This window comes from Pangasianodon hypophthalmus, chromosome 1 (assembly GCF_027358585.1).
Source record: "Pangasianodon hypophthalmus isolate fPanHyp1 chromosome 1, fPanHyp1.pri, whole genome shotgun sequence".
Classification (NCBI taxonomy): Eukaryota; Metazoa; Chordata; class Actinopteri; order Siluriformes; family Pangasiidae; genus Pangasianodon; species Pangasianodon hypophthalmus.
This window is the reverse complement of record NC_069710.1, coordinates 21,977,541-22,004,185: the sequence shown is the minus strand read 5'-3', so window position 1 is coordinate 22,004,185 and position 26,645 is coordinate 21,977,541. Positions and strand designations below refer to the sequence as shown.

General features: G+C 39.1%; 3 protein-coding genes across 5 annotated transcripts in view; all 3 read left to right on the top strand.

The window, feature by feature from the left end:
- The first annotated feature begins 866 nt into the window (after nt 1-866).
- LOC113542399 (sodium-dependent neutral amino acid transporter B(0)AT3) lies at nt 867-10,137 on the top strand. Its single transcript, XM_026939914.3, has 12 exons — nt 867-1,054; nt 3,085-3,225; nt 3,464-3,601; nt 5,108-5,289; nt 5,392-5,502; nt 6,169-6,281; nt 6,619-6,747; nt 6,829-6,985; nt 8,091-8,295; nt 8,527-8,686; nt 9,272-9,434; nt 9,649-10,137. Exons 1-12 carry the CDS (start codon nt 874-876, stop codon nt 9,841-9,843), a joined length of 1,875 nt encoding a protein of 624 aa, XP_026795715.3. The 5' UTR covers nt 867-873; the 3' UTR covers nt 9,844-10,137.
- Nucleotides 10,138-10,155: 18 nt separating this feature from the next.
- Nucleotides 10,156-18,294, top strand: si:ch211-254p10.2 (solute carrier family 40 member 1). 3 transcript variants are annotated; one of them, XM_053232861.1, is made up of 9 exons: nt 10,156-11,651; nt 12,641-12,747; nt 13,295-13,362; nt 13,487-13,646; nt 13,873-13,988; nt 14,135-14,261; nt 14,443-14,697; nt 16,279-16,938; nt 17,339-18,294. In XM_053232861.1, exons 1-9 carry the CDS (start codon nt 11,422-11,424, stop codon nt 17,596-17,598), a joined length of 1,983 nt encoding a protein of 660 aa, XP_053088836.1. In that variant the 5' UTR covers nt 10,156-11,421; the 3' UTR covers nt 17,599-18,294. The 3 variants fall into 3 exon arrangements, with proteins under 3 accessions (XP_053088836.1, XP_053088842.1, XP_053088846.1); XM_053232867.1 differs by having other exon boundaries at nt 10,160-11,700; nt 17,339-18,291; XM_053232871.1 differs by lacking the exon at nt 10,156-11,651 and having other exon boundaries at nt 12,681-12,747; nt 13,602-13,988; nt 17,339-18,290.
- A 6,923-nt stretch (nt 18,295-25,217) lies between these two features.
- The window catches only part of rapgef5b (Rap guanine nucleotide exchange factor (GEF) 5b), a 50,293-nt gene continuing 48,865 nt past the window's right edge, over nt 25,218-26,645 (top strand). Inside the window, 2 exon segments of the mRNA XM_053233808.1 lie at nt 25,218-25,452; nt 25,454-25,642. Of these exon segments, the coding sequence (XP_053089783.1) occupies nt 25,435-25,452; nt 25,454-25,642 (207 nt within the window). The 5' untranslated portion in view covers nt 25,218-25,434.

Sequence of the window (26,645 nt, the reverse complement as noted above, 5' to 3'; positions counted from 1 at the left end):
ATTTACTCATTTTAAAGAACTTTTTTTTCTACAATTCTGACAATAATAATAGATTATTGCTAGAAATGCACCCCCTGCTGGTTTTACAAAATTATAATTATCCTTAATAATCCTATTTCAATACAGTGTATCATAAATTTATGCCAAATTGTGCTTGTAATTTTCAAACAAACACCCTTTGTATTAGTTTGTGGTATCATATATACTAGAGACCTTATTTATTTTTTACCAAACATTTTCACTGTATTATATTTGCATTATATGTCAACTGTAGTTTTGTTAATGGACATGTTGAGTTATTTTATTTAATTAATCAATACTTGTTCAAAGCACTTTACATATATAAATTTTGGTGCCATGTTTTCCTGTTTTCCTAAAATAAGCAATGTTTTACTAAAATAAAAATATCGTTCTTAACCAAAATCTTTACTTTTATTGATATATTTATGGTAATGAGTAATCAATTTAGGGAAAAAGTAATACAGTAATCTTGTCTGTAACAGTGGGAACAAGCATATAGTTAACATCCTTCTATTTTGAAGTCATGGCAATGAGTAACCAGTTAACCTGTAGATTAAATGCTCTGTGCAACCACAGCTGCTTAAATAAACAGCTGAGGAGGAGGAGTGTTTGCCACTGCAACTGTCTGGGCTTCCTGGCATATCTCAGCACCACTGGAAATGTGCCAGAAAAAAGCAGTACTCTGCAGCATAATGTGGGATTGAACAAGAGTGCCAAAGCTCCTCCCCTTCTTTTGAGGAAGAAACCCCCCAGAAACTGTTAAGGTAAAGTGAAGCGAGAGCTGGTGTGAAGAGGAAATGACAGTCAGATCTGGCCTATAACTCACAAGTCAACTGCAAAGTCAATTGAAGGATGGATGGAGCTCAGAGCACCAAAGACATCGAGCTGAGCCAAGCTCAAGAGGAAGCCACTAAGACTGATGAACGCCCCAAATGGGACAATAAGGTTCAGTATCTGCTGACATGCATTGGATTTGCTGTTGGCTTGGGAAATGTATGGAGGTTCCCTTATTTGTGTCAGGTATATGGAGGAGGTAAGATACTTTTGGCAGTGTATGTACATTCAGAACAGAGTTTAATTTAATTAAAGAGTTTTTTCATGATGTATTATGTACTGATTTATTGTTCTCTAGTTGAAATACATGTTAGTTGGTTTCTACTTCTTTAAACTCTACCCGAACTGAGAGGTTTATAGATTTAATTAATCAGACACTGAATAGGAATTAATTAGATTTTCTTCCTAGTTAAGGTATTTAAATGATACTTCCATCCATATACCTGTAATGTTGACCTAGATAGTCTTAAAAAATAATTAGGCCTGTAGAGATGTCAACTTGAACCTAAGTGTTCTGCGGGTGGAACTTTAATATATAAAAAGTTATGTGGTTCCAATAAATAGCCAAAATTTTATTGTACACATTGAAATAATGAGCTTAATATTCAAATAACTGGATTATGTTCATAAAATAAACTTGTGCTGAGGGGGTCCTTCGCTGCAAAAGGGTTGAGAACCCTTGTGATACACTAACAGCAAACCATTTATCCATACACATAACCTTCAAAGTGGCACTTGAAAATTTGGAACCCATGTTTTCAGATAGAGATATAATCTATTTTGCTGATGATCCACATTTAAAAAAATATATTAAATCAAATCATATAAAATTATATAAAACAGATGTGCAAATGTTTCTAGATGTTATTATAAAATCAATATCCAGACTAATTGGAAGACTTGAGGTTATCCATTTTTTTTTATAGATCCACATACTCTAAGAGCATCATGCTATGAAACAAACGCCATGCAGTTTCAATTTCACATATAAGACAAAGTCAGCTCATTCTGGGCGTACGGTCTGTGGTAGTGGCTGTGTGCTATACTGAGAGGAAACTGTGGTTTAGTGAGTGTTGATGAACATTCAGACAGCTATAAAAGTCACAAAAACATGTTGCAGACATTTTGTACTTGCTCCTGAGAGGCTGATGATAAAAGGCTCATACCAGATATATTGAACTTAATAAAAAAAACTGACAGTCAAATTAAATAAATAGGAATCGAATAAAAATAAAATAACATTATTTCAAATACTATTAAAATATTAAAGAGACATTAAAAGATGTATCCATTTCAGAGAATGAATAAAGTACAGTATTCAGTACTTAATGCAAATTGACTTTGATAGCAACTCCATATATTATGTTGCTTGCTTCATGAATGACATTGTTAATGTACTTGTTATATCATGCATGAATTTTATATTAAAAAAAAGTGTAGGTAAAAGAAAAACTTTAATGCTCCCCCACACACAAACACACACACACACACACACACACACACTCTACTTATACTCTGCTTATAAGCGCAGAACTCTGGGGGAAAAAAACCCATACACATACACACACAAAATTTTCACCATACAAAAGATATTATCATTATCGGAACCTTTTATACTGTAGAAAGAGATATGGCTCTAATGCATGTGATGTTTGCACTTTCAGGACCTTTCATACATGGATTAACAGCTTTTTGTCGAAAGTAAATATAAGTGTACATAGGTAAATATAGAAACCAGATTCACCCACTGGACTATGTACAGTACATTAGAAAGTAACAAAACCTTCATTATTGAATCCATTCATACTGCAGTATACTGTGTTTATTATACTGAAGTCAAATCACTTTATGTGGTAAAGGTGCTCGGAGGTAAAAATTTGGTTGTCTATCAGGTCAAGGTGCCATCTTGAAATGAATTAAGCTCTTAAACAGAAAATGCTCCCATTCTAATGTTTTACACCAATAAGAGTTAAAGATAAGCTCAGTATGATGACGGGTTATCAGAAGACACAAGAACTTCCAAGAACAAAAATGTACCATTCTCCACAACACTTACAGTGTGGTGTGCTCAGTGGAATGATAACAAGGATAACACAATAGAAAACATCTAAGTTACCATGATAGTCTAATCTTAATTGCTTCTGTAAGACTGTTGTTCATCTTCTGATGTGCTAATATCCATAGTTCTTAAGAATCTAGAAGTATACTAATGTATTGTTTTACATTTAGGTGCATTTCTGATCCCGTACCTCATAGCACTGGTGTTTGAGGGGCTTCCGCTGCTTCATATGGAGCTAGCTATTGGTCAGAGGCTCCGCATGGGCAGCATAGGAGTCTGGAACTCAATCTCACCTTATCTAGGAGGAGTAGGTGGGTACTATTAGTCTTATGGAAGGACTATGTGCACAGTGCTTATGTACACACAGTATAAAGAACTGTAGTTTAGTCTATGTTTTGGTGGTAGTGCATCACATCCAGCAATGATACACTATGGACACGTTTGTATCACCACATCTGTGCAATGACCTTGGAGTTCCTTGATTTTTAAACTGTGGTGAAAACATTCCTGGATCCTCTTTCCTGTGTGTGTGTGTGTGTGTGTGTGCAGGTGTGGCCTCTATGACTGTGTCATTTTTGGTTGGTTTATTTTACAACACTATACTGGCCTGGGTTCTGTGGTATTTCTTCCATTCATTCCAAGAACCACTGCCATGGCAGTCATGCCCAGTCAAAGCCAATCACACTGGTAAGACACAAACAGTATCACATCAGGTCATTAAGGCAAGCCAGACATTTTTCATCTGTTACACCAGTGGTTCGCAAAATGGGGTCTGTGCCACATAACCTAGGAGTGTGTGATTTTTAATTTTTGTTTACCCTGGTGCAAATCACCATTATCAAAGCTATTATATTTATTATTAAGCTCTTGTAGATATTAGTCTATTTGACTGGCCACTTTATTTGGATGGGTTTAAATCAGACCTCACTATAAAGAATATCAAATTGGAAATTTCTTAAACAAAAAATCTCCCATGAATAGCCAAAATATTATTGGACACAAATAAAAAAATGAGCCTAATATTTGAATAATTGGATTATGTTCATAAAATAAATTTGTTTTGAGGCAGTGCCTGGTTGCAAAAAAAAAAAGGGGGGGGGGGACATTTACCCATACACATGCCGGTAATTTATTTATTATCCATTTTATTAATGATACATACACTATATAGCCAAAAGTATGTGAACACCTGGCCATCACACTCATATGTGAGCCTTCCCTAAACTGTTGTCACAAAGTTTGAGGCACACGATTGTATAGAATGTATTTGGATGTTGTAGCATTCAGATTTACCTTCACTGAAACTAAACATCACCAAACACCAAGCATGTTGCAGCATGAAAATGCCTCTGCAAACAAAGAGAGATCCATAAAGACATGGCAAGGTTAGTGTGGAAGATGAGTAGCCTGAGCCCTGACCTTAACCCCACTGAACACCTTTGGATGAAATGGACTGCCGACTGCACACCAGGCCTCCTCGCCCAACATCAGTGCCTGACCTCACTAATGCTCTTATGGCTGAATGGGCAAATCCACAACCATGCTCCGAAATCTAGTGGAAAGCCTTCCCAGAAGATTGGAGGTTATTATAACAGCAAAGGGTTGTTAACTTTGTGTTAATCCCCATGGTTTTGGAATGGGCACATATATATATATATATATGGGTGTGATGGTCAGGTGTCCACATACCTTTGGCCATATTGTGTATGATTAAAAAATGGGAAATATATAGGAATCTGAATATAGGAATTTAGGAATCTGTAAAAGAAAATAAGAGAAAAAAGAATTATTATGGGATATATGGTTAAAATAAATAAGATATTTATGTGGAAATTACAATAAAATAAAATGTTATTTTCATCAAAAACATAGTTTTTCCACAATATTGCGATAAAATTAAAAAATTAATAAAATAATTAAATAAATCCATTAATAATAATAATAATAATAATAATAATAATAATAAAAAACTGAAACATCTAAAAAATACCCCTTAGTGTTTTGTCTAGGTTATTTAGATGTATATTGTTTTTCTTGTGAATTAAATTGTTTCAAACTTTTAAACCCATCAACTCACTGGTGTCCAATCATACTTCACTCAATACAACCTCATTTCATCACGACATTATTATAATAATGACAGTGCTATATCAGTGTCTCATTAGGCTTCATAAAGGCTTCATGTTCTTGCAGGGTATGTAGAAGAATGTGAGAAGAGCACTCCAGTGAACTACTTCTGGTACAGAGAGACACTGAATATCACTCCAAACATTTCGATTAATGGGGATCTTCAGTGGTGGCTGGTCGTGTGTCTGGCATCAGCTTGGTGTATTGTCTATATCTGCTTCATTCGTGGCATCGAGACCATTGGCAAGGTCAGGACCTTTCTCACAATCCATCTTAATTCTATTATTCAGTTAAACATTAATTTTTTCATGACTGTTAAACATTAAATGAACCTTTCATTCTGGGTACAGGCGGTGTATGTCACAGCCACCTTCCCATATCTTGTGCTCACCATCTTTCTGATCCGGGCATTGACTCTGCCAGGAGCTACTATTGGATTGCGCCATCTCTTCACACCAAATGTAAGTTGTGCTTTTTTCACAGACACCATGCACTTATTCGTTTGTGAAGTAGTAACTTGCTATAAAATAGCTAGCTAGCTAATAGGGGCCTAGCTAGTTAGTGCTAGGTAAATTAACCTCGAACTTACTCCTTTGCCATGTAATTAGACTGTCTAATTTGTTATTTAATTGTCGTCTAATTGTAATCTAATAGTTTAAAAACTGAAGTATTACATTTACTAATTTGGCTGATGCTTTTATATGGCAACTGATGCTTTTATATGGCAACTGAGAATGAAGCAAAGAGGGTTGAGGGCCTGCTGGAACTGATACTGGAGTACTGGTACTTGGAGTGGTGGTATTCAACCTTCTGATCAGTATTCCAGAGCTGTAACTGCCAAGCCACCTCTGCCCTTAGATATGACTTTTATCTCATTATCTCTTTGGTTCATTGGCAAACTTGTAGGTCAGCTCATATGGATCACTGTCCAAGATTTACCTAACAAAATCTTTTAAATATTTAGACAAGATTTATGAATTTTCTAGATGCATTCCTAATGTTTATCTTGAAAAATGTAGGGGAGAGAAATGAATTGCTGTGAAAGTGGGTTATAACCTGTGCATAAGTGAAATATTGGATGGAAATTATATATGTTTCTGAACTTTCACTGCTTTCTCTTCTGACAGTGGGAAACACTGAAGAATCCAACAGTGTGGTTGGATGCAGCAACCCAGATATTCTTCTCTCTGTCACTTGCATTTGGGGGCCTCATTGCATTTTCCAGCTACAACCCACAAAAGTAAGCTATTGTATCACACAGGAAAGTATGCTCTTTACAATCTGCGCTTGTGTCAACAACAAATGCTTACATAATTTATTGCATATGCATTGTAATGCTGTAAAATAATTCATGCCAGTGTAATAGAACAGATTGGCAAACATTCTTATCTGCAGAGATAAAAATGTACAGGAAATGTGATAATCCATGGATCGAAATAAAGAATTTATAGCCTAAAACAGGATTTTAATCATTTATCAGTGTATTGTCAAGCTAAAAATACAGCAAAGTCTAATAGTAAAACAACAGTAACAATATACCTTTAGCAAGTAAAATTAAATAAGTAATTTTTTTCCAGAAACAACTGTGAACGAGATGCCCTTATTGTTGGCTGCATCAACAGTGCTACCTCAATCTATGCATCAATTCCCATTTTTTCTATCCTGGGATTTAAAGCATTGTCAAGCTATAATGACTGTGTAAAAAGGTAAGCATTGCACTAAGTGATCTATGAAAAAGTGACAGAGAGTGTAGTTGTTATATATTTTCTTGTTTCTTGTTTTCACAGTAATATCGAGGAGTTGCAAAATGCTTTTAATATTCCGGATATGAATATAACAGAGGGAAATTTTGAGGCATGGTTGACACATTTTAATGCTACAGATCCACAAGTCGTGCAGACTCTTAATCTGAAGACTTGCAATCTCCAAGCATTGCTTGATCAGGTACTATTACACACATAACAATAATTATTTCATCAGTAGAGGCAACCAGTATAAAACAGATACATATGTAAGAAATAAAATGCCATGCTGTTATAGGATAATAATCTACAATGAGGAGGTGTGATATGGCCTGACACAAAGCAGATAATTTCCTTCTAGCAGCATGGCCTGAAGTGTTTAATTGTTTTATAACAATTTATTTATTGTTTAATAAGTGTTTTATTATTACAATTGCAAATTGTAATTTACTTATGAATAACATATCATGTTTTTAACCATTTATAGCTACATTGAATTTTATGTAACAAGAGGCAAATTATTTCCTGTTATCACTTGTAGCAGCTATAAACAGTCACTCTCTTACCAGGATCTCCTTCTCTCTTTCTTGAGGTTATTAAGACAAAAAAAGCAGTTTGTTATTTTAAAGAGAAACTGGGAAGCACACAGATTTTTACCCAGAAGAATCTCCCCTGGTCAAAACCTACTGACTATTACAAAGTGCTCGCACCTGAGAGTCCTTCCATAAATGTTAAATAAAGGTCTCCTAAGAGAAAACTTCACTACACTAATGAGTATAGGTTTTTCTTTGTTAAATAACATTTTTTGTTATCTGTTTATTAATAGACATCTGTCATACAAGTCTCTGCAAACGATTATTACTCTGGAAACGAGAATGTATTAGAACAAGTGCGTAAACCTGTCATTTCAATCACTACTGTCAGAGCTGCTGTTAAAGAATATTAATTAACATCTGACCAGTGAGATTCGAGAATTAATATATGCTGTGGCATATTAGGCAGTAGGCAGTTTCCTAAACAGAGAACTCCTATGTTCCAGGCATTCTCTTTAAACTGTTCTCTAAATATGTACTCTACTTTGGAAATGCTCTTTAATTTAAGTACAGTGCATTAAATCTACTAGCCCTGACCTATCAGCCTCAGTTCCACCCATACACCTTACTATTGGGCATTGACATCATGCTATATATTTAAAAAATGACAGTTCCACTTACCTGTATTGATTGCTACATACTCAGTAGACCTTCACTTTCTGATTGTGCAGATTTAAGTTCTGTCAAGGTATCTCTCTGTTTGTTGTCCCTCAGAGTGCTTCAGGCACAGGTTTGGCTTTCATTGTGTTCACTGAAGCGGTAATTAAGATGCCAGGTTCCCAGGTCTGGGCTGTGCTCTTCTTTATTATGCTCTTCAGTCTTGGCCTTTCGTCGATGTTTGGAAATCTGGAAGGGGTCTTGACCCCTCTTCTGGACCTGCACCTGGTGCCAAAGTGTATTCCTAAGGAAATTTTCACAGGTAACTAGAGAGACTGGGACAACATAAAGTGGACAATCATTTTAACTAAAACAGGCTCTCAAGCCATGTTATGAAAATTTCTCAATGGGTAAATTTCAGATAGTGATGGGTTAGGGTAATCATGTTGCTTTTCCTACAACATCATTACAAAATCCAACAAAATTACTTTTGCTTTTTAGTTCTGTATGAGATCAGGTTGATTTTACCAACTGAATTGTCTTTTCTCTGTAGGTCTGATGTGCCTGATTTCCTTTATTGTGGCACTCATCTTCACTATGGGATCTGGAAACTACTGGCTGGCCATCTTTAATAACTATGTAGGCTCCTTGCCTCTGCTGGTCATCGCCTTTTTCGAAATCGTGGCCGTGATCTACATCTACGGTGGCAACAGGTGCTTGTTAACTTGTTAATGGAATGTACTGTACTTGTTAATGGAATGTAATGGAATGTACTGTCCACAGTGATTACACTACTAGGATGTGGTTTTATTCCTTACGTATGAAAATCATGCATGTAACACATTTTGTGAAATTGTACAAGACTACATACACTACATTCTTCACTAATACAGGCAAAAATGGAAAAAATGACTGTAATGCCTAACACAAAAAGGACTATACTGGTCAAGATTATTCAGTCGAGATCAAGAGACAATAAATATAACATCACAATAGCATTCTGTGCTCAGGGTATACATACGCATGTGCTACTATTTGAATGACTTCACGAACAGGTTCGTGAGATATATCTAATTCCATTCAATAATCTCCCTATTTTTATTTGTCTTAATAACATATTCATAAATGATACTAACTGATTCTATAGAAACTGCTCTTGGTAGCAGATTCAGATTCTGTAAGCCACTGTATGTATTAAGCTGTATGGAATAAGCTGTACTAGGTTATCCGCTGTTGTGGTTTAGGACACTCATTATTCCATAGACCATCAGTTTTACACCATGTTTCCACCGTTTCAGATTCAGTGATGATATAGAGTGGATGACAGGACGCAGACCCAACCTGTACTGGCAAGCTACATGGAGGGTGATCAGTCCTTTGATGCTGCTGGTGGTCCTCCTGGCTTATGTGGTGGTACAGGCACAACAGAAACCCACCTATGAAGCATGGAACCCAGATTACGTAAGAACCTCAAACACTGTTATAACTCTTAATACAGGGCTAATACGTCACAGTTACGCCTATGCCCAAGGACTGGGACATTAACTGTTTCAGCCCAAAGACATAAATTATACAGTGCAGTTAATAAAGCATTAGACAGTGATGTTGGGTTGACAATGGCAACACATATGCTACATGGAATACAAATAATCTGATGTTTTTCTAACTCTCCCAGGTGAATTTCCCTGCTCCAGAAATCTTGACATATCCAGGCTGGGTCTATGCCATTTGTATTCTCCTGGCCGCTATTCCCTGCTCATTTATTCCACTTTGGGCACTCTATCAGTTTATTAAATTTTTAATTAAGTACCTGGCAGACAGACAAGTTAAAATATGCTATGATAATGAAGGGTATGAAGTGGAAACATAAGCAATTGGATATAACTTATTAGTACTCACTATTAGTACTCACTATTATTTCTTCCTGACATAAAACTTACCTTTTGAGGAAACATAAAATGTCACTTGTACGTTTTGCACACTGACTTCCTAAAGATTATATTAGCACCAATATACTGTAATCATATCGATTTTATCTACTGTTTTTAAAGCTGACATTTTGACATTACTAAAGTAATGTAAATTCTCCGTAAGAGAATATTTTTAATTCTCGCAGTTCACAATGGTTCTCCAGTTTCTGTGCAATAAGTAACATAATATACACAATATATATATATATATATATATATATATATATATATATATATATATATATATATATATATATATGTATATGTATATGTATGCTTTATGAATTTTTATTGTAATGGATTTGTTATTATTCAATATTTGGAAGTTTATATGAATGTTTGAATAACACAGTGGTGTCTTTTGCGGTGCTCAGACAGTTTTGCTTTAAAAGAGTAATAAAATATTTGGTCACTAAATAAATATGTCCTGGTGTATTTCCTAGTTTGATAAGATGAATCTGCTTGTTTTGGTTCTAATAAAAGCTACGATCACTATGATACAAGGAAAATGTAGTCCATAAATGATACCTTTAGTTCAAATCCACTGAGTTTTCTCACAACAACTTTAATACGTCAGTCTGAGCATCATTAACTTTAGATTATTTATTGAATACATTTTAATTTGGGAGGTAGAATAAACCTTGTATAGAATTAAATCCTTTAAAACTATCCATTTTGTTTAAAAATATTAGAATGAATGAAGTCATTGGTTCAGGCCAGGAGAAAAACAGGATGTGGGATATCACTGTGTGTTGGCAAGATTACTGATCTATCAGAAGTACCTGTCTTGTGTGTTTTGAATAACAGCTTATGGAAACTCTATTTGCTGTGTTCCTATTAATTTAGATAACATGTTTTATTAGACTGTATAACAGTAGAGCTGTATCGTTACACTCCCAGTGTTATCTATTAGTCTTTGTCATAGAGAGATTAGAATAAGAGCTATGAGTTTAACTTACATTAATGATAAGCCATAGCAGACAAGTAGTTCAATAGCAGTTAAGTAGTTCAATTAAAAGCTGTTGCAAAGAATTACACAAAGTGAAGTTACAAAAGATAACCGAGTTTCCCAATCTTTCCCAGTGTGTATGTGTGTGTGTGAGAGGGAGAGTCACCTGAATGAATCATTTAGCAGACACTTGTCCAGAGTGACTTACAAAACATGCGAACAGTTGAAGGTGCAGTGCTCCAAAGCACCTAGCAAATCTGCAAGGAATCATTATCTGAAAGATAAAAGACAAAATGTTAGTTTGTACAAGTGCTAAGTGGTAACAAAAAGACCATAACACAGTAATTAATACTCAAAGCAATTGTTGCTAGGTAAGTGCAGAAAGAATAAAATATTATTATAGATACAGTCTGAAGAGGAAGGTCATTAGATATCTACAGAAGGAACAAAGACACAAGGTGACTCTCATTCTACCACTTGTTTGTAATGCTCAGGGGTTGTCAATGACATTGTCCCTTCTGGTGGTCACATGCTCTGGAATATGCTGCCTTTGTCAGGCTGTGTGCCCTGTTTTGCTTTTCTGGCACTTTCATACAATGACGTCCTCATACGCTGTTATGTTAGCAGTCCTACTCTGACTGCAAGTTCAGGTCTGTGGTCATGTCCCTGTAGCAGGAGCACATGGCAAAGACACTACAATCTTGACACAGGACTTGGACGTAAAGCAGAAACAAGCCTGAGCACTCTCATATTCAAAAGGTGACGTGTGTTGGCTTTAAGGATTGTCCCTTGGCTTTTTAAGCTTGAGGTAAATGATTATAGATACTTTAGGTCTGGAAACTGTATTATTTATTTGGTAACACTGTACATTAAAGTTTGCTTAACTAATATTATATATTGCATTGGTCAACATTAATAAATGTTAAATTGAGCATTGATAAACCATACGTAATGGTAACAAACTTAAGAAAGTAAGTTAATGCATGTATTCATTGAGGTGTGTTTAAATGTTACACCTACTACACCTCCTTCAAATAATATTTATTCAAACTAAGACTAAAAAGTCCACATAAATTAGCAAAAAATAAATTACAGTATGTTACTAAAATTTGATAACGTACTAAACTCTGGTCTCCAATTTTGTCAGTTAACAACTGCAGACATGTTCATTAAGGTGTTGCCTTTGTGGCCAATGTTACTCATTTTACTCATTGATGATATGAATGTTGGTTAATACAGGTGCTGGTTATTTGGCTTACGTGGATTTTTTTCAAGAAAAAACAAATCAGTACGTTACTGTCTTAGTCTTGCTTGTGGTGTGTCAGTCAAGGGAACCTGTAAAGTGTTACCAATTTATTCAAAGTATTTTGGCTGTTTAATTACAGAATTGTGAAAACTAAAGACATTCATAATTCTATGAATAAAATGGTGTCATGGGAAGTTTAAACATATTCAATTAAATATAAAATGATATATCAGAGCAGTTATATACTGTATTTTTATACTTCACTGCATGTTATATACTGTAGTTATATACTAAACTAGCTTCAGCAAGAAGCCACCTATAAGTATTAATAAATTTATATATGCATTTTAATAAATAAATTTATATATACATGTATATATGTGTATTATTGTGTGTGTGTTTATATATATATATTCTATGCTATTCTATTCTATTCCATTTTGCGGGTTTGTGGTTGTGGTTTAGGCCTTGCCGGGTTGAAAGCTGTATTTGTTTTCTGTAGCATGTCTTTGAGAGCAGATTTACCTCACTGTGGTGGTGGTGTAATGATAGAGAATGAGAACAATGACATCAAAATGGCACAAGAAAAGAAGAGCAGGGGTAACTCAGGTGAGAAACTTCAACCAGCCAAACACTAGAACACAGTAGCGTTCATCAAGTGTCTCTATTACTCAGAGTTTCATGTGTTTTCCCTGCGTTGCATGGATTTCCTCTGGGTTCTCCACTTTCTTCTCACCACACAAAAACATGCCAGTAGGCAGGTTGACTAGTCTAAATTGCCCCTAGGTGTGAATATTTGTGTACATGGTGCCCTATGATCGACTGCTGTCCCATCTGTCCTGAATTCCTGCCCTGCGCCCAATCTTTTACTGGGATAGGATCCAGATACACTGTGACCCTACTGAATATTGATGGAATGAATACAGAATTGGCTGACTTAAATTGTTAAAACTCCAAGGACCCCTAGGCGAGTCCAGACTTGCATTTCTCTTGTAATGACATACTTTTCCAGTTAAGTTCATGAATAGTATGATTTTAGATGAATAATGAATAAATAAGCCAAGACTGTAAGATGTTAGTAAAAACACACACTCTCACACACACACACACACACACACACAAAAACTAAAACAAACCCAAACTCCCTGTCTCTCAGGATCAGTGCTCAGCTACCTCACAGGCCCCAAGTTCCTCATATATGTCAGTGGAGCATTGTCAATGTGGGTAAGAAACCAAGTTAAAAAAGAATTTAAAAAAAAAAAAAAAACAGTGTTTGTTCTCTGCTGTATTTGTCATTATTCTCTGCTGCATTTATTTTGTGGGGTGTGTCTCTCTGCTTCTGTGCCAGGGTGATCGTATGTGGCACTTTGCCATCTCTGTCTTTCTGATTGAGCTGTATGGGCATAACTTACTGCTAACTGCCATCTTTGGGCTGGTGGTGGCTGGTTCTGTGCTTTTATTAGGTGCTCTAATTGGAGACTGGGTGGACCGTAACCCAAGAAACAAAGGTAGAATTTTTGTTGCATTTGCTGTTCTGTGCCATTATAGCTGGCACTTGAAAAAGTCTTTCAGTCATCAAGTTGATGTGCAATGCCTTGCATAAGGTCCAGTCTTATATAACCAACCAATTTTTTTGCTGTTTATTTAATTAATGTTTGTGACATTTGCATGTCAGATGTTACTAAAGGTTTGTTGTTTAAGCACTGAAACAATCCTCAATGTTCTTCACTGCAGTGGCTCATGCGTCCTTGTTCATTCAAAACATCTCCGTGACAGTCTGTAGTATGGTTCTTATGTTGGTATTCTCATACAAAAAGTGGATTGAGCAAATCTGGGATGGTTGGTTAACTGTGAGTAACTGTTACTGTTTCTTCACATATTTATATATACTCCATGTGTTAATATTGGTGTGTTTTATATGCTATCAGTACTTTTAATAAGAGTTGCCCTAATGCAGCATGTGTTGTAACATGTTGCATCACATGACTCACACAAGGTGGTTTGTTATACGGTGGTGATCATCCTAGCAGATGTGGCGAACCTCGCCAGCACGGCCCTGAACATTGCCATCCAGAGAGACTGGATAGTGGTCATAACCGGCTACAACCGTGGCCACCTAGCTGGTAAGATTAGTATGCTGATCCAAATGCATTCAAAATATTCATGATGGAAACATATACACTTTATAATAAACTAATATGCTGTAAGTGCATTATTCCAATAACATTTCTGGGTAACATCTGTATTATCAGTATTAGCTGTTTTTTGGCCACATACAAAGGACATTGCTCTAATGCCGCTTAGGGATGAATGCCACCATGCGACGCATTGACCAAGTGACCAACATTTTGGCTCCGCTGGCTGTGGGTCAGGTCATGACCCTGGCCTCAAATGTGGTGGGTTGTGGCTTCATCCTGGGTTGGAATCTGGTCTCCTTGATTGTGGAGTTTGTCTTCCTCTCCAGAGTGTATCGCATTGTACCAGCGCTTTCAGTCAAACTGCCCATAGTAGAGGAGCAGTGCTATCTGGAGAGGAGGAAGGAAAGGAAGAGTTCACAAGGTAAAGGGTATGATCTAATATGCTACAATAACAAGACTTTAAAGTCACCCTAAACTTTATAAAACATGTTTTTTAGAGTATGTGTCCATGTACCTATACGTATAACAGTGTAAAATTAGCAAAATCTCAGTATGAATCAGCCAAATGATCCAATACTATGACATACAGTGAATGTCTGGAAGTCTACATACCCCTGTTAAAATGCCACGCTTCTGTGATGTAAAAAAATGAGACCAAGATAAATAATTTCAGAACTTTTTCCACCTTTAATGTGACCTATAACCTGTACAACTCAATTGAAAAACAAACTGAAATCTTTTAGGTTGGGTGAGTAATGCAATGAAGAGTGGGCGAATATTGCCAAGTCAAGATGTGCCATGCTGATAGACTCATACCCAAAAAGACTGAGTGCTGTAATAAAATCAAACAGTGCTTCAACAAAGTATTAGTTTAAGGGAGTGCACACTTATGCAACGATATTATTATCATTTTTTTTATTTTTACTCGCCCCACCTAAAAGGTTTCAGTTTGTTTTTCAATTGAGTTGTACAGGTTATAGGTCACATTAAAGGTGGAAAAAGTTCTGAAATTATTTATCTTGGTCCCCCTTTTTTTACATCAACAGAAACCTGGCATTTTAACAGGGGGGTGTAGACTTTTTATATACACTATAAGTGGCCTTTTTTTAAACAAAAATTGTAAGGTGGCTGAAAATCCAGATCAGGTGAGAATCTGTAGCACTGATTTCAATGAGGACAGCTTAGCCATTTTTATTTTCAATAAAAACAAGGTTAATCCTTATGGCTCACACACACTGCAACCAGAGAGCACAGCCATTATTTTACACCAATGTAGCTATCTACATAGACACTAAGCTGTGAACTTACAGTATACTGTCAATGAATTTTTACTTATTCCTAACTTTAGTTAAGGTACTTACATTATTACATAATAACATTACATAATTTGTTAATGTTTGCGCCACGAATGGAAATAGATCCTGAAGAAGGCATATTTTTCACTGACAGCCTGTCGGCTAGCTGGCTTCCCTTCCCCTATTCCTTTTCATCTTCATCTGATGAGCTTTCGCTGATGATGTCAAGAACTGTACTGTAGTTATGGTTTCAGTGGGACTATTACTAGAACTAGAATGTTATGTGGTGAACACAGACAAGAGGAGTTATACAAATAGTGAAACTTACTAGTGTGGTTATACTAAATATAAGCACTCTTGGAAATCCACTTGTCCAAACAAATTCGTGGACTATACTAATTGTAGTATAATCATTATTCTATGACTTGTCTAGTATATTATGAAGTGTACTCCTGTATTAGTATCACAATCTCTAATCTAACTAGGTTAAAATGCTTTTATAGAGTGAGATAAAATTGAAAAAAGGGTCTGTGGCCATATTCTCTGTTATATACATTAGACAGACCACAAAGTAATTTAAGTCAAAGGCATTCTTAAATCTAACAAACCTACAGTGTGAAGAATGGAAAAGTCTTATTTTTTAAAGGATTTGTGAAATCACAGCAGTTGCAGAAGAGTAGTAAGTATTTTTCTTCTTCATCATGCAGGTAAGATTTCATTAAGGCAGACAGCGTCCTTCACTGAGAACACCAGAGGTCTGCATTTGAGAGGGAGTACCAGCCTGCCACCATGTCTTCAACGCCTGTGCAGGCTCCTTGGTACCTGCAAGGAGGGCTGGAAAGCTTATTATAGGCAGCCTGTGTTCCTGGCAGGTCTGGGCCTGGCCTTCCTCTACACCACTGTGCTGGGCTTCGACTGTATCACCACTGGTTATGCATATACACAAGGTATCAGCGGATCCCTTCTCAGCTTGCTCATGGGTGTCTCGGCCATGGCTGGCCTGCTGGGTACGGTTCTGTTCACCAATCTCCGCAAAGCCTATGGCCTGATCAAAACAGGTATGATCTCTAGCTGCCTGCATCTGTCCTGTCTGCTGTTGTGCCTGTGCTCTGTCTTTGCCCCTGGCAGCCCTATGGACCTCAGCATGTTAAAAGCGTCTAATGCCTCATACATGGGAGGGATGAATGGAAGAGGACACAGCAGACATGGATACCTCCACGGTAACAACCAGCCTCTGTTGCCTGACCGCTCAGCAATTCACTGGACCAACAATACAGTACTGTTTGAAAATGTACCAACAGGGCCAGCACCTGAGTCTTATGCATCCATCTCTCTGCTGTTCCTGGGAGTCATCACAGCTCGAATTGGTGAGAAGACTGGATGTGCATCAAGTGCATCATTATAAGCATCATTAGAGTTTTAACTTTTAGTCTATCATATCAAACTGAAATTATCAACTGTTCAATGATTGAGACTCCTCTATCGAAATCCTATCAAAAACTTGTGGAATGACTTGAAGAGGCCTGTGTACAGGAGATCCACACACAATTTGACAGATCTGGAGCATTTTTTGCAAGGAAGAGCGGAATGGCTAAATCATGATTTGCTTGGGAGTTGAGAGACTCTTACTCAAAAATACTGAGTGCTTTAATAACTGAATGCACTCAGTTAATAAACCTAGAGATAATCTTGGCCATTGCATTGTTTGGTCTTGCATGTGGTCTATGACAATGTTCATAACTCTATCTCTTCCTCTTCTCTTTATAGGCCTGTGGTCGTTTGACCTGACAGTAACTCAGCTGCTACAGGAAACCATCTGTGAGTCTGAGCGTGGCATTGTAAATGGAGTCCAGAGTTCAATAAACTACATGATGGATCTGCTACACTTCCTCATGGTGATCTCTGCACCGCAGCCACAACACTTTGGTATTCTTGTCATCATCTCTGTGTTGTTCATTACTGCAGGCCACATCATGTACTTCTTGTATGCCTGGAAGGCTAAGAGGAAACAGTGCCTTCATACATAAACCACACTTGTGTATGACACAAGGTGCAGACTCTGAAATTGATGTGTGTCACACATGTTGCAGTGAATATTGAACTACTACAGCTGCCTCAATGACAATTCATTTCACATCTCCATATCCAGTTGCCTGTCTTTGTGCCATTTATAGGTGTTTAGCTCAGCTATGGTGACTTAGAACAGGAAACAGTACCACCTCCTGGATGTTGACAGAAGTACCTGTAACTTTGTGAAGTATTCTGAGAGCTGTTGGTTCTCAAAGAGTCAAGGGTGTTCTCTGATTTAAAGTACCACACAGTACACAAACATATATAATATCAGGATGAATAGATGGATTCTAAAGGAATTCTCAGTGGATAAATAGGATGTGATTCTTAATGGATTTGTGACTCAACCTCAAATGTTTGATGTTAAATATCACCGGTCACAAAATGAAAATCTGCACTGTACCTGTTATGTGATTTTGACTCACCAGGAAAATCCCAAGATTTCATAACTGTCGAACAACATATGAACAATAAATGCAAATCTTGAACTTTTCTACCAGCTCTTTCTCTCACTCTTGTTTTATTCTTGTAAAGCAGGTTTGTATGCCTCTGTGAAAAAGCAGTGTTTAATCAACAGTCAACTCATCTCACTTCAAGTGATGTGTTTCTTTGAAGTTCTAGTTGATAAAGACTCTTATATTTAGGACACATAGATTTCAGAGTTCGCTCAGTTTTTTATAGTCATTTATAGAAACACCATGTATATAGAGATAAGGTGTACTGTATAATACCATGGAGTTCTTCACAGGGGTTGGCACAAAGGAAGTCTTACCAGTGTCAGATATTTCTTTAAACTATTATTAACAAATGTCATTGATGTGGAGCAACTCTATTATACAGCCCCTTGGTGGTATTTTTGCCTTTGGATATCTATAACACCTGGATAACATCTGCCAACAATATCATGAGGAAAACGACTACCCTGAAAAGTGCTGCCTTTACACCACTGAGCTATAAGGTGGGCTATGCTGAAGATTTTGTCCCAGGTTACAAAGTCTCAGCTCCTAGATTATTGGTTTTCAGCTAAGCCATGTCTGCAGCCAAGTCATTCATTCTAAACGGCTAGAGAGCAACTCAGACTAAGCTTCTTGTGGTGTTTATGGGTTGTTACCAGGTCTGGATGCTTATTTCTCGGGCCAGATTCCACTGTGAGCCAGGATTCAAATCTGTCAGCTGAGCGTCTGTGTCGGCACTGGAATCACTGTATAGTCTACGCAGTAGATATCAGAGTTAGATGATCAATGCCTTGGCAGTAGCCACATATTTGATGCTCACCATTGTTTTCCTATTTAGGGGAAATCCAATCCCACATGTAGAAGAGCAGATATTTGTCTGGAGGGAACACCCACACCAAAATGAAAAGCTGCAAATTAGTGGGAATCCCAGCTAAGAATATCAGATTCAGCAGTTAACACTGAAAAAGCCTTCAACGCTACATACCTTGTTCAATGTGAACATCAGAAATACAAATAACAATGAGTGCTAAGTGAGAGCAGTCAATGACATGAGGGGTTAGTCACTTGTAGCTCTGACAATAGTCACAAGCTGCTGAACAGATATCACCATATCTCCATATACATCAGGTAGTTCAACAAGCCAGCAAATGAGAAGATAAAGGGGAGTGATTGTTGTATGACAGTTGTATTTGTTCTGAATACTGCATGTGTGACATTGTTGAAATAGCTTTTATGTGTATAGATGTGCGCAAGAGACTACGTGGGTGTTATACACTGCCGGTGGCAGTTAGAAAAGGTGAAATAGAGCTAATTATCATTTAATCTTATTCAAAACCTAGAGTTGCTAGGCAGCATTTTAATCATAAGAGAAATCAAAACTGTAATTCCATTAGTTACACAATCAGATTTGTTCACCTGTTATTTAATATTTACTGATATATTTATTGAAATATAGAAATTTCTAAGTGATTGTCATCCGTTTTTTGGCTCCCAGTTTACAGGAACTCCTTTATTACCACTGAATGACACTGAATACATGTTAAACAAACAAACAAAAAGGTCCAAGGTGTAAAGAATCGCCGGAGGCGGGTTGAGTAGGATCCATTAGCAGTTTAATAGCAGATAATCCAAAACAGCAGGCAGAAAACGTAGTCGAGAAACAGATAGCAAAGTCCGATAAACCAGGAAGTCAAGCAGCGATGCAATCAAATCCAAAAAACACAAGGCAAAGGCAGAAAACTGTAAACGTGAACAGGGTCAAGCACAAAAGACAAACAAAACACTAAGGCAGAGAGAAAAGGCTTGGTAATATCCTGAAAACAATAATTCGCGTCCTAGTGTGGTGAACGCGCTGTTTAAATGTCCGTAAAACCCCGGAATTGTTCCTCCTGGGTGGCGTCAAAACTCAGGCGAGGGCTCCCTCTGGCGGGCAGGTGCCGGTGGTGACGCTACAGAGCCCCCCCTCTAGGAACACCTCCAGGTGTTCTACGATGTGGACAGCCCCGGGGCTGAGGAGCTGGCCGGTTGGGGTGGAGGCTATGGAAGTCCACCTCCAAGGAGGGGTCGAGGATGTCATCCGCATTTACCCAGGATCGCTCTGGGCCGTACCCCTCCCAGTCCACCAGATACTGTAAGCGGTTACCATGGCGTCGAGAGTTGAGGAGTGAACTCACCCTATAAGCTGGGGACCCGTCAATGTCGAGCGGTGGCGGTGGTTCATTCCTCGTGGTTGTGTCGTCCTGGCAGGGGCATGCTGGTTTGAGCAGGGACACGTGGAAGGTGGGGGAGATCCGATACGAGGCAGGGAGTTGGCAGGCGATACGTCACCGGGTTCACTTTGCGGACGATACGAAAAGGGCCAATGAATCGCGGACTCAGCTTGTGGCAGGGTAGCCTCAGTCTTAGGTTTTGCGTGGATAACCAGACCCTCTGACCCACCTGGAATCTGGGATGTGGGCGTCTGTGACGGTCGTGCTGGCGTCTGTGACAAACCAGCACGCCCCCGCCACCAGGGTCGCTTGGGAATGGGCAGAGGTTCTAACAGGCCCACGGGGAGCTGGCGGCTGGTTCGAGACTGTGCACAGGTGCTGCAGGTCCCCACGTACTCCTCCACGTCCTGGGCCAGTGCTGGCCACCAAAAGCGGTTGCTGATCAGGGCTGTGGTGCGCCGGATACCAGGGTGGCCGGAGCTGGGCATCTTGTGCATCCACCGCATTATTCTCGGATGAAGAGGAGCAGGCACGAAGAGTTTGGTGGGTGGACAAGCTAGTGGTGGTGGTTCGTTGGCCTGGGCCCGCTGGATCTCCTCCATGATGTCCCACCTGATAGGTGCGAGTACTATGGCAGGCGGTAGTATTGGCTCCGGGCTGCTGGTTACATTATATTCCAGGTTATGATGGTCAGTCAGTACTACGAATGGGTGACACGCTCCCTCCAACCAATGCCGCCATTCTACCAATGCTTACTTGATAGATAGGAGCTCCCGATTGCCGACGTCATAGTTAGCTTCAGCTGAGGTTAGCTTTCGGGAAAAGTAAGCACAAGGATAAACATTTCCTGGGTTTCCATGGTCGCTGTGAGAGTACGGCCCCGATTCCGCAGCTGGAGGCGTCCACCTCGACGATGAAGGGCAGGCTGGGGTCTGGGTGCCTCAAGATCGGCGCTGTGGTGAAGCTAGTCTTTAGCTGGTTGAATGTGGATCAGGCCTGTTCCGTTCAGCGTAGACGCCATGGTTTACCCCGCAGGAGTGATGTCATTGGGTTAGCAATGCCGCTGTAATTCCTTATGAACTGCTGGTAAAAGTTTGCGAACCCAAGAACCGCTGCAATTCTTTGACTGTGGTAGGTTCGGGCCAGTCCGCGACTGCCTTTACTTTGCCGGCGTCCATCTCCACCCCCTTGTTTGAGATGACGTAACCCAGGAAGGTAATGGAGTCTTGGTGGAATTCACATTTCGCGGCCTTGAAGAAACTGGTGTTTCAGCAGCCGGGTGAGGACCGCTCTGACGTGGTGGACATGTTCCTCATAAGTGGACGAGTAGATAAGAATGTCGTCGATATATGCGATGACGTAGCGGTGGAGCACATCCCTGAAGATCTCGTTTATGAATGATTGAAACACTGCTGGGGCATTGGTTAATCCATAAGGCATCACTAGATACTCGTAGTGCCCCCTGGTGGTGTGAAACACCATCTTCCACTCATCCCCCTCCTTGATCCTTACTAAATTGTACGTGCTGCGCAAGTCCAGCTTAGTGAATATCTGACCCTCCCTGAGTTGCTCTAAGGGTGCTGGTACCAGTGGGAGAGGGTAGGGGTATTGGACTGTCAACGCATTCAGTCCCCTGTAGTCGATGCATGGCCGCAGACCCCCACCTTTCTTTTCAATGAAGAAGAACCCCGCTGCTGCTGGAGAAGTGGAGGGTCGAATATAGCCCATGGCTAGGGCTTCTTTGATGCATTCCTCCATAGCCTTGGTCTCGGGAAGAGAGAGAGGGTAAACTTTACTCTTGGGTGGCATGGCGTTGGGCAGCAGCTCGATCACGCAGTCCCATGGGCGGTGGGGGGGTAGCTGCCTGGCTCTCTCTTTACTGAACACCTCTCGTAGATCCTGGTATTCGCGCGGTATTGAGATGTTCTCTGATGTGTTGGGACTTTCGATGGAGGTCGAGAGAGATGGCTGTTACTGGACCTGGCGGAGGCAGTGGTTCTGGCAGTGGGGTGACCAACTGATCAGTTCTCCCTCCTTCCAGGACATGACGGGGTTATGAAGTTGCAGCCAGGGGAAGCCCAGGATGATGGGGTTCGAAGGAGTGGAGATGACGAAAAATGTTGTCTCCTCAAAGTGCAGTAATCCCACCTGTAGGGTGAGCGGACAGGTCTGATGAGTGATGAGGCCTCCTCTGATGGGACGGTTATCGACGACTGTCACTCGCAGGGGGGATTCGCATGGCAGCGTGGGGAGGCAGGCTTTGCCAAAGGCTTTGCCAAAGGCAGGCTTTGCCAAATATTATTGTGTGGTTGCCAATAATGTTGCCAATAATGTGCCATGTTTCAACAATAATTTTACCACAGAATTTCATTGAACCAGTTTCATGTTTGAACTTGCACCTATAAAATCATTTAGAGCCTGTAGCAAACCATACTATAATACACGACCCATTAAAGGCATTGATACCACCCTAAATAATTTTATTTTGGCCTGGAATTTAGTGACGTTTCCTAAAGTGACCCAAAATTAACAAAAAAAAATCCACTTAATTTCAGACAGGTGCTACATATTTTTGTACATAGGTTCTGTTCTGGGTCAGTTTTGAGCAGCATGTATTGAATGAATTACAGGTTAAAAATGGGGAAAATATCAAAACTGTGAAAGCTCCTATGAAAAAAAGTGCTTGCATTTTTTGCATTGGGACAGGTAGGGATAAAGGTCAAGGAGTGTCTTGACAATTTCTTGAGAGGGCATGCTACTGCATTGTGAGATATGCTGGGATCCCCACCACAACACATTTCTAAGTAGACTCATATAAGCTATTGAGCAGTTATTGGAGAATAACAGTAAAATTAGGTCTGGGCATATAGCTATGTTATTTGCATGGGAAGAATTACTTTCAGGGCCTATTACGCTGTACGTGAAACAAATCTGGTGGGAAGAGGAGGAGATGCAGTTTCTGTCCAACAAAAAGACTGTAAAACAATTTTACCATCATACTTTCAAGTTACTGCCATATTTGCAAATATGGCAGGAACCTGAAAGTATGATATTTGCAAATGTATTCTGTATGAATGAATGAATGAATGATTAACACTAACTCCTTCTCTACCCCACCAGGGAGTGAAGTCAGTGTTAATGATTCATTTATTCATTCATAAATCCATCCATCCATCCATCTTCAGTAATTGCTGGTCAGGGTCCCAGTGAATCTGGAGCATATCCCTGGGTAACACTAGGTGGCTGAACAGTCCACTCCAGATAGGATGCCAGTCCATCGCAGGGCACCATTCACACACATTCTTACCTAGGAGCAATTTAGCATAGCCAATCTGCCTACATGCATGTTCTCTGGAAAGTGGGAGGCAGAGCCCAGAGGAAACCCACATGAACATAGGAAGAAAATGCAAAACTCCTGAAAATACAGTAACCCAAACTCAGGATCAAGTCCAGGAACCTGGAGCTGTGAAGCATTTCCCACTCCGCCACCATGCCACCCTAGTGTTCATGATGTACACTATATGGCCAAAAGTATGTGGACACCTGTCCCTAACATTCATATGTGCTTTTTGAGCATCCCATTCTCCTCCATCCCATAACCTCCACTCTTCTGGGATGGCTTTCCACTAGATTTTGGAGCATTCTTTGCTCTTTCAGCCACTAGTGCATTAGTGAGATCAGGCAGTGATGTCAGACAAAGAGGCCTGGTACACAGTCAGTGCTCCAGTTCATCCCAATGTATTCAGTGGGGTTGAGGTCAGGCAGATCACTTCACAGATCACTTCAACCTTGGCAAACCATGTCTTCATGGACCTCGCTTTGTGCACAGGGGCACTGCCATGCTGAAACATGTTTGGGCCTCTTAGTTTCAGTAAAGGGAAATTGTAAAGCTACAGCATACAAAGACATTTTATACAATCGGGTGTGATGGTCAGGTGTCCACAAACCTTTGGCCATATAATGTAGTTGTTTTTTTTTTCAATTTCAAGTTCAAGTTCAAAAATGTTAATGGCATGTTTACCAATTACTAAACTTCATTAAAATCATTATACCTGTCATTTTCTGTTACGCAGGCTGGGGAACAACAGCAACAACAAAAGACAATAAATGAGTGATTTAAACTGTGATAATATAGCTCCAATGACTTCAGAAACATTTTTAAAGGTGTTCCTAGATAAGAAAAAGAATTGGAGTAAGAACAAATTGGGACCAATCTCAAAAATGAGCAGACCCTTATAGCCAGAATATGAGCAGTATGTAAGTGTTAAAACGCTGAACAGTGAGACAAACGCCGAGACAAACGATGCAGTGTTTACAATCCCTTCATGAGTGTGGGGCCTAAAAGAGGTCACGTGACTTTACCTTTGAAGCCTGAGCCACGCCTATATTTACTTACGGGGATTTACGAGTTGAACGCACATGAACGTCGCCACAAAGTCGTAATTACGAGTGGGAAACTCGGGATTTTCTTTGAACTTCGAGTTTCCAAGTTGGGGTTGCGTGTCAGCAAGATAAACATGATGGAGTCAGTGTATGCAGCGTCTGTATCTGACGGTAAATTAGTTGAAATTGACTGGGTATTTAGCAGTGACATGTCTTTGTCAGGGTTTTTATTTACAAATAAACAAGCTAATTACATGCACAAAATACGATAGCATTGTACAATTACAGTTTACAGTGGCTTCCTAAATTGATTAAACACATAAAAAAGCAAAACACACCTGATGCTCATTCTTTGTTCTTCGTGTTCCAGTAGAGTTAAAACACCTTGCTGTATTTTTTGTAGTTAATTAAGAGAAGGTACACCGCCATCTTGCTCCGACCAAAGTGACTTGAACGTACCTGAGGTCGTAATTACGACTACCCAACGCGTAAATACGAACTTCCCAGGAGCACTTGAACACACAGTTACTCACTGGTGAATCCCGCCCACTTCTCTGTCATTTTAGACATATGAGGGTTACACAGTCAAACAGGGAAAATAACTCCGAGAGTAAACTGTTGTATTTATCGGGCTTACTTAAATTGATTTTGCTTCTTGTTGAGACAAAATATATTTATTCGCTTAGAACCGAGAACCGTAGTGGCGGTTGAATTTAAATGAGCCAGATTGTTGTTATGTGAGTGGATGAAGACGTTACCGCCTGGGTGTTATTGGTGTAAATGTAAATATGGCGATGCTAGAGAAAAGTCCGTTACCGGTTAAGAGTGACCTTTTATACCTGCGCTGGAGTCAGGTAGTGAAAGAACAACAAGCTCGGCTGAGTCCAAGCCGAGGGGACGCACCTGTACTGAACAAACACACACCGCTGTTTGGAAAGAAAAGCTCTGAGGTGGTGAGTGTGCTCTGAAACCTATTTATCCAGGTATTACACACTGCATGCAAACACCTCGGCTAAGAAAATGCTCCAGTTCCTCTACGTGTTTCACTAATGTCGAATGAATGACACACACCGAGTGAGTGACCGAGTTCATGAGGCGCCCTGTCCTCGTATTTTATCAAACAACTTCAGGTTTGACCACATATTAGCATATCAGGTGCTGCTAAATACTCTCAGAGACATTAAAATGCTGTGTTAGAGTTCACTTCTTATTAAAGTTACAAAAGTAAGTAGCAAAAAACAGCAACAACCAACAGACAAGCTTACCCTTAAGGAAAAACTCCACCCTGAAAGACTTTAAACATGTTTCTGTTGGAATATTTGTGGTGTGCTTAGCCATTCTGCTAATTTGTATGTGTGTGTGTGTGTGTGTGTGTGTGTGTGTGTATATATATATATATATATATATATATATATATATATATATATATATATATATATATATATATATATATAATGTATATAAATTAGCGCTTGTATGCCGTGCTGACGTCATTTGGGGGACATTGGTAGTATAGTAACAAAAGAGTGATAAGAGACAAAATTTTAGCTCTTTTAGCTAAAAAAAAAAAAAAAAAAAGCTCTTTTAGCTTTTTTTTGTTTTTTCAGCTCCTAAAAGAAAAGAGCAAGAGCTTCTTTTATTCACTCACCATTTTCCAGCATCATTCACTAACATATTAATGAGAAGTCCATTGTAGAATTAGGGGAGATAGCAAATGTCTCAAAAAATGGCCAAAAGTTTGTGGACACCTAACCATAACACTGATATGTGTTGTTGAACATCCCATTCCAGATTTAGGTTTCCTTTGTTGTTACAATAACCTCCACTCTTCTGGGAAGGCTTTCCACTAGATTTTGGAGTGTCACAAGAGAATTAGCGAGGTCAGGCACTGATGTTGGGCAAGAACGTCTGGCAAGCAGTCAGCATTCCAACTCAATCCAAAGTGTTCAGTGGGGT

Coding starts and splice junctions, on each gene's coding strand:
- LOC113542399 (XM_026939914.3), top strand. CDS start 874: ATGGATGGAGCTCAGAGCACCAAAGACATCGAGCTGAGCCAAGCTCAA. Junction 5,290..5,391: donor GCATCGAGACCATTGGCAAG/GTCAGGACCTTT, acceptor TTCTGGGTACAG/GCGGTGTATGTCACAGCCAC. Junction 6,986..8,090: donor TCCAAGCATTGCTTGATCAG/GTACTATTACAC, acceptor GTTGTCCCTCAG/AGTGCTTCAGGCACAGGTTT.
- si:ch211-254p10.2 (XM_053232861.1), top strand. CDS start 11,422: ATGCTCTGGAATATGCTGCCTTTGTCAGGCTGTGTGCCCTGTTTTGCT. Junction 14,262..14,442: donor CAACCGTGGCCACCTAGCTG/GTAAGATTAGTA, acceptor AATGCCGCTTAG/GGATGAATGCCACCATGCGA. Junction 14,698..16,278: donor GGAAAGGAAGAGTTCACAAG/GTAAAGGGTATG, acceptor TTCATCATGCAG/GTAAGATTTCATTAAGGCAG.